The following is a 7,597-nucleotide window of genomic DNA, read 5'->3' as shown; positions in this document are numbered from 1 at the left end:
GAAAAAAGCTACACCGGTGCTTGTGCTGAATAAATTAGTCGACGCAGCAAAAGACGATCAACTTTCAGACGCTGGTGCCTAAAACGGCATCCACTGTCAGATCTGTGGAACAAAATGATGACTGACACCTTAAAACAGTCTGGCTTTTTTACTAAATGTAAATAAGTTTTTGTTTTGACATAAATTCCAGGCCTGTTCATTGTCACGAACCTGCTTGCTCGATTTGATGGCGGATGAAGCCGAAGATTAAAGGACATCCAACACATTGATGCCTTAAAAAAAGAGCTGAGGTGTCACGAGGATCGAGGTGCATAAAGCAATAAATAATAAAGCGGGTCACGCAAAGCAGTAAATAATGCATTAAAAGAGACATTTGCAGTAATAAAATGGGTTGCCATAGAGAACCTCAAAAAAATCATGCACAGTCAGTGGCTTTTCTGTCCTGATATTAAACATCACTCTGGTTCCTTTAAGGCTGATCGCTGTATGTGTAATCATCTCATGATAACTGCAGATGGCAACTGGCTATATCTGGATCAAATATCAGATAAAACAGATGGGAGTCCAAAAATGTGTCATCACTCCAAGATGGCTCTCGAACATCGTCTCGCAAATGTGTCCTGTGCACAAGCCTGAACAGCAAAAAGCTCTTTAAAATATAGTTGTATGAATTCATTATTGCCTCAATTGCTGAATCATGTTCAGTAATTCAGTCTCGATGGATCATTTCTTAATCTTATAGTGATCTTGTGCGACGTAGATCGGTCAAAACAACAATGATCTGATTGCGTAATATAAAGTACGTGGAGCAGATGTTTAATGATCATATTCAAATGATCCATTGTACATTACTGTAATTACCCAATCTGGATGGTCACTAAAATGCACTTATAACTTCAATGTCTTAAAAAAAACAAAGTAGCTGGACTTAATTATTCAATGTGACCTTTGCCATTGAGCGGCCAGCCTGTTTACAGTGGCGTTCAGTTCCACCGCCTCCAAATCAGGAACATGCTCCACTGGCAGAGGTTCTCCTGTGACAGCTGCTGTGGCCTACGTGACAAATCCGCTTTACAAGGTAGCGATTTTCCTATTTGATTGAGACGACTCAGCCTCTCTGTCGGCCACGCACTGACCCTTCTTATCTGTGATATGCTGTTTAGAAAATTAATTTAGATGTCCGGTTTAAGGACTGAATTGTGCCCATGGTTTTCCTCTAAGCATAAATGTTCTCCGTTGCTTGATCTTCCCTTTAGATTCACATGAAAAAGGAACTCCTCCTCTACCACTTATATTTGTTTTATTCCTATTAGCACTGAAAATTGTGTAGTAAAAACAACAAAACCTTTAACGCACTAGTTTACTCACATGCATACCCTCAATCAAACCTTTTTGAAAACACCCAAATTAGAAATATGCAGATTACAGTAGCTACAGTTACGGCCGGTGTCTCCCGCTGGCGTCGCCTCCACAGCGCCTCCTATCGCCACTCAGCGCTCACAGCAGGCTGTTCCAACAGACTCCTCCTCCGCCATTTTTGACTGTAAACATCCTGTCGATTTTAAAAGGACTGCGCTGAGCGGGAGGAAGGCGGCTGGCGCCATCTTGGCTGTTTTAATGAGTACAACAGGGCAGAATTCACAGGGAGATATCACCTAATCTTTGGGATTTTACCATAAACGGGATACTGTTGGTAAGTGTGCTTGCAGGCGAAATAGCCGCACGCGGTTTGGGCAGAGTTTGGAGTCGAACCAAGGATGCAAGGTTTGCGTTCGTTTGACGCGGCCTCCGTTCCACAAGGAGCCGTTAGCCACCAGCCAGCGCTACGGTCTTGCTCGCAAAGAGGAAAAAGTCGGCGAGGCTTTAATTGGCGCCGCTTTAGTTGCCCTTTACTTTGGTGTTCTGAGCAAAATGTGATTTTCTTCCTCCTCCCCGACGTGGTCGTTTTCAGTGAACTGATACTGCTTAAGACGTTAATTAATCTCTCTTTGGCTCGATATGCGGTTTCATTCTTTTGTAGTTAGCAGGCGGCTAATTTAGTTCGTCCCACTTGATGGCGCCGACTACTTAGTGGCGCTGAATAACCCTTTTGGCGCTTTCGCCGGGTTTTGTCTTCCAGAGCAACGCACGTCACAATCAGCGTGGATACTAATATATTTATATTCTCAAAATGGTTGGTTAATCATGTGAAGTTGCTTATAATAACTGTTTCACATGTGCATTCCCGATGTTTTCATGGCGCTCTGGGAAATAGGCGTAACCCCCCCTAAAGTCAGGTCCTGGTGCGTAAATACGCAACAGCGCGTTAAAATGTGGTTTAATTAATCGATTACCGTTGATGATATCTATTATAACAAGACTGGTTAATCTGAATGTTTGATCGAAACGATGGCCCACATGGCATTGGCAAAAAAATTAAGTTAAATCAGTCAGGAAATAGATAAATGATTAAATCGAAAACAGGTTATTAGAAATGTCTTAATAAAGGTCCATTTTAATGAACATGTTTTAAAATCTCTTCAGGTGCGGAATAGCGCAACTTTTCACGCATCGTTGCGGCCAAATTCAATGGCAAACGTTTCAATTCTGATTTTTACCTAACAGGTTTGCAATGCTTCTGATCCCATTTCAATCACTGCATGTACCCGTAGACTTGCATTTTCCTGTTTAAAATGTCGGTTGAAGGTTCAACTTTCAACACAAAACATTTAATCTGTGCAGCAGTCAAGCCCAGTGGGCGTTTCAACATTTAACCCATTGTTCCTCTTCCCAAATGGCATTATTCTTTGGGTAACTCTTCTGCTGTTCTGAACAGAGTTTGTGAATTTCAGATAAACCATCCAACAGTGTGTCTGAGTTAGGGGAGCTGGGGCCATGTTCTACGCCCACTTTGTCCTCAGCAAACGTGGGCCGCTGGCCAAGATATGGCTGGCGGCCCATTGGGACAAGAAGCTGACCAAGGCCCATGTCTTCGAGTGCAACTTGGAGAGCAGTGTTGAAAGCATCATTTCCCCCAAGGTAATATGAGGCATTTTTCACGCTAAGTCACTCTAACGCCTGTTTTGTGCAGTCTTTTTCCTGTTATCTTTGGGATCTCTAAGTCTTAACTGTTCATACGCAATTCACATGACTGTACATGTTACCCCATAGTGCAGTTTTATTTTATTTTGACCTTTCATTTTTTCTTTCTTGGATGTTTCCCCTTAGGTGAAAATGGCACTGCGTACATCGGGCCATTTGCTCCTTGGAGTGGTGCGAATCTACCACAGGAAGGCCAAGTACCTGCTTGCTGACTGTAATGAAGCTTTCATCAAGATCAAGATGGCCTTTAGGCCAGGTAAGAAGCTTACTCTAGGAACTACAAAAATGGTAACTTTCCCTAAATTATCCTTTCATTTTGATTTTTGTAGACTTAAAACTGTTGCACTGGGACGGTGTGTTGTATCTAAGTATTGAAATGTAACTTTTGTGTTTGATTAAGGTGTGGTGGATCTACCTGAGGAAAACAGGGAGGCAGCCTACAACGCCATCACCCTACCTGAAGAGTTTCATGACTTTGACCAGCCACTTCCTGATCTGGAGTAAGTTGTGATTTATTGTCATCTGTTTCCCATTTATATCTTACTTAATGGTTTACCATTTGAGCTGAAATAAGAATATACTGTCATCTCACCCCTCTCTTTGCTTCCCTTTTTGAATTTTAAACCAACAGTGACATCGATGTGGCCCAGCAGTTCACGCTAAACCAGAGCAGAGTAGAAGAGATTACCATGAGAGAAGATGTCGGCAATCTCAACCTGCTGCAGGACAATGACTTTGGTAGGACATTTGTATTAACAGGTTATGCTTGCATCACTCACTTTGTAATGAAAAATGTATGTGAAGGTTGTTTAGTGTATGTACAATGTGATTGTATCACTTTGTAAAGCTTTGTATTTTAATTATTGTAACAATGTAGCAAAGATTGACCCCGTTCATATTTTCTATAAAAGTAAATTCTATTGTTCCCCTCAGCTGATTTTGGTATGGATGATCGAGAGATGATGCGAGATGCCAGCACATTTGAGGAGGACATCATGCACGGCGCCACAGCATCTAACCTTTTGTTGGAGACTGAACCGGGTCCTGCTAATCTCCCCGATAAATCCAACCACATGGAGTATGATGGCTTCGGTGATGGTGCCATGGGCAACAGTGATGGTGGAATGCTGGGTGAGCTTTTGGATTCATTTCACTGCAGAAATTACACATTTACAGCAGTTTTATAATGTATGTCTAATCTTTTACTCTCCAGTTGACAAGCTACTGAGCTCTGAAGATGGGGGTGGTATATTTGATGACCCTCCAGCCATCACAGAAAGTGTCATGATGCCACCTGATCATGGAGACGATGAGGACGACTTTGACAACCTCCAGTCACGTAAGCGAAACACTTCTCCTTCTGGCAGGACATTCATCTGTTTTTGTTCATTTGTTGTAGATTGAGTTTGCCAAATGTTTAAAGGTGTTCTTTTTTTGTAGCGGGTCCAGACAGCCCAGACTCTGGCCCAGCTGAACCTCTGCCAGCAATGGCTGACCAGACAGAACAGACCACTCTTGTGCACAATGAGGAGGAGGCCTTTGCCCTGGAACCCATTGACATCACTGGTAAGAATATCCCAATTTTATAAATGAAAATCTAATTCCATATTTGAAGCCCAAGGCTAGAATTCTTTAGACCAATATTGTTTTCTCAATAGCCGTAATAACCCAGAATCTTTCCTCACTTCCTATTTTTAGTGAAAGAGACTAAGGCAAAGCGTAAGAGGAAGCTGATTGTGGACAGTGTGAAGGAGCTGGACAGTAAGACCATCAGGGCCCAGCTGTCAGACTACTCGGACATCGTCACCACTCTGGATCTTGCACCTCCGACCAAGAAGCTCATGATGTGGAAGGAGACTGGAGGAGTTGAGAAGCTATTCTCTCTGCCTGCCCAACCCCTCTGGAATGCCAGGCTGCTGAAGGTCTCGTATTTATACATGTTGTTGTTTAATTGCACAGGCAAACTCAATTGTGCTGTAAATCCAATATACGTATTCAGCGGTTCCAGTTGCGTTTGTTTTTGATTTCTGCATATCTATTTTCAGATGTTCACACGCTGCCTGACTCCATTGGTGCCAGATGAACTGAGGAAGAGGAGAAAGGGTGGTGAAGCAGACAGTCTGGATGAGTTCCTCAAAGAATTGGAGAATCCAGAGGTGCCAAGAGAGGAAGCCATAGGTCAGCACAGAGATGTCATTGGTAAGTCAAGCGGGGGGAAAAGTTGCAGAAGAGCAACCCAAGTTGAAATGGCTGTGTGGATTTTATTGTTTCTTTAATTGTGCAATTTCGGTTTGCTCTGAACCCCAGATCAGACCATCATGGAGGAGCCCAGCATGCTGGCAGCTTCGGCTATGGAGGGCAGCAGGACAACTCTAGATGAGACCGTCATGCCTCCTCCATCGACTCCCCGCGGCGTCAAACGCAAAACCATTGACAAAGAGGCCACACTTCCAGTAAGAGCTAGTCCTGTTTATTTACCTCAAACAATCAACATGAAGCCAAATATCTTTTTGGACATATGTCCAGTTCCAGAGCCGAGCTCCTGTATCATCCTGGTCAGATCACTTGGAATGAGAATATGCATGTATTAATATCTTGATCACTGATCAGTTTAACTTGGATGTCAGTTTTGCTGTAGCCTGCAAATTACATTTGTCTTAGTTGGCAGCGGTTGTTACAGTTGACAAAAATCTCCATTTAAAAACAGTTTGAAGCATAAACCTTCACCGTTTGTGTGAGCAAGCTTCACTGCTTATTTTAATAGGGTCATAAGCACATAGGGAAGGTGTGGTGCTTGATTTTTGCTGGAGGTTTGGGTTTTAATTTTATTTTTTTTTTTTTATGTGGGCAGTCATACAGATTTGTAGACCTGATAATCAAAGAGAATACGTGACCAGGCAGTGGGGTCAAATCCTAAATTAGAATAAAGCTTAATGTGATTAATTCAGCAGAGCTCCATGTGTCCTGACTTACTTGACTTGTTCTTTTTTCTCCTTCAGATGGCTCCTTTGGAGCAACAACAGGTGGCTGAGTGCCCAGACTTGTCTCGGAGGTTAGACATGCCTCAGGTGGATCTGCCCCCTGAGGAGAACAGCGTCAATCTCACTCAGCTTGTGCCCGAGCTGGAACTGATCGGAGAAAAGGGCAAAGACAAGAAAGATGAGAGCGACGAAGAGGTGAGGCTCACAAATCGCTGTGAAATGTATAGCAGGTCTGGGTAAATAATCACCCACACTACATGTATGTCCTGTGGCAGTACTTTTATGTTTCTGTACTTGACTGGTGCTTTTCATTTTAATAGGAAGAGGAAGGTCAAGCTGGAGATCAAGATCAAGAGGAGAAAAGATGGAACAAGAGGACCCAGCAGATGCTACACGGCCTTCAGGTACATTAACAACTTTGTTACTGGCTCTTTCCATCAAGGCATTTGATGATGCTCATTGATGACTGAACAACTCGGTATCAAACTTTGCTCTTCTCCTCCCACAGCGCGTCATGGCTAAGACTGGTGCAGATTCTGTAAGCCTTCTTGATTTGTGCCGGAACAACAACAGGAAGCAGGCGGCTGCGAAGTTTTACAGTTTCCTGGTCCTCAAGAAGCAACAAGCCATCGAGGTCACCCAGACGAGCCCCTACAGTGATATTATCGCTACCGCAGGACCAAGATTCCATCTTATTTAGACATTGGAAGAACAGAAAAACACTGCTTGTAACTGATACTTTTTTCTTTTTTAAAGATTTCTCGGCCTTTTCCCTTTTTTGTTTTCCTGTGACCCCTGTTTTTCTGTGAAGGGGAGGGGGGTTAGTGTGGAACGGGTTGGAAACTTTAAAAAAATTATTTTACTGTACTAAAGATGGAAACATGCAGTATTCATTTGGTTCAAATGGAGTGAGGAAGAATGTTTAACAGTTCTATTTATAAACCATTTATTTCCAGCCATCAATATGTAAACTGCATTTGTTTTATAAGTTACATTTTCAGTTTCTGTTCATTCCATGATGTTTTGCCCCTCTTAAACCTAAACCTTATGCCAATTTTAGACACAGAACCTTGTATTTTCTCATTCAGTTCTGTATTAACTGTTCTTCAAAGGTACTTGTGTTGCTCAGAAGTGTAACCTCCATCTCCTCCCTGTTGCACTTGTTCTTGGATAAACAATAGTCTGTCAGAAAAATCAAGAATTGTAACCAGACGTTCAATATCATGTTAAAGATGTTTAAATCAGTCAGTTTTCAGTCCAGATTTTTTTTTTTTTTTTGGTAACTTTTATGTTTATTTACTTTTTGCATCATGTAACTAGGGTATGTACTCGTTACAGTTCGGTATCCCAACTTTTTAGTCTTCAGGTAATTTCTAGTTGTGAGACATCTGTAAAGATTTGAAATAAAAGTGTTTTAACTACTTGGTGAGGTTTTGGTGAATATTACTAATAGTACCTGTGTAGACACTTTTCATGCTTTCTTAAAACCATAGTATATTCATGTACACTTTAGCCAAATATATTTAACCACCCTT

At 42.1% G+C, this 7,597-nt stretch overlaps 1 protein-coding gene across 1 annotated transcript; it reads left to right on the top strand.

Annotated features, from left to right (window-relative positions):
• Positions 1-1,536: 1,536 nt before the first annotated feature.
• On the top strand, positions 1,537-7,483 carry LOC130532609 (double-strand-break repair protein rad21 homolog A-like). Its single transcript, XM_057045338.1, has 14 exons — positions 1,537-1,693; positions 2,832-3,018; positions 3,208-3,337; positions 3,482-3,581; positions 3,713-3,819; positions 4,015-4,212; positions 4,295-4,420; positions 4,522-4,647; positions 4,780-5,003; positions 5,127-5,280; positions 5,389-5,534; positions 6,081-6,257; positions 6,383-6,466; positions 6,571-7,483. The coding sequence occupies exons 2-14, from the start codon at positions 2,875-2,877 to the stop codon at positions 6,760-6,762; spliced, it is 1,908 nt and encodes a 635-aa protein (XP_056901318.1). The 5' UTR covers positions 1,537-1,693; positions 2,832-2,874; the 3' UTR covers positions 6,763-7,483.
• The last annotated feature ends 114 nt before the right edge of the window (positions 7,484-7,597 follow it).

This window comes from Takifugu flavidus, chromosome 10 (genome assembly GCF_003711565.1).
Source record: "Takifugu flavidus isolate HTHZ2018 chromosome 10, ASM371156v2, whole genome shotgun sequence".
NCBI lineage: Eukaryota > Metazoa > Chordata > Actinopteri > Tetraodontiformes > Tetraodontidae > Takifugu > Takifugu flavidus.
Note: the sequence above shows the minus strand (reverse complement) of the source record. Positions and strands in the feature narration are given on the sequence as shown.

What these genes read in the sequence shown, in the direction of transcription:
- LOC130532609 (XM_057045338.1), top strand. Translation starts at nt 2,875, where the DNA reads ATGTTCTACGCCCACTTTGTCCTCAGCAAACGTGGGCCGCTGGCCAAG. An exon ending in GCTGCAGGACAATGACTTTG is followed by an intron (nt 3,820 to 4,014) that starts GTAGGACATTTG and finishes TGTTCCCCTCAG; the next exon opens with CTGATTTTGGTATGGATGAT. An exon ending in CAGTGATGGTGGAATGCTGG is followed by an intron (nt 4,213 to 4,294) that starts GTGAGCTTTTGG and finishes TTTACTCTCCAG; the next exon opens with TTGACAAGCTACTGAGCTCT.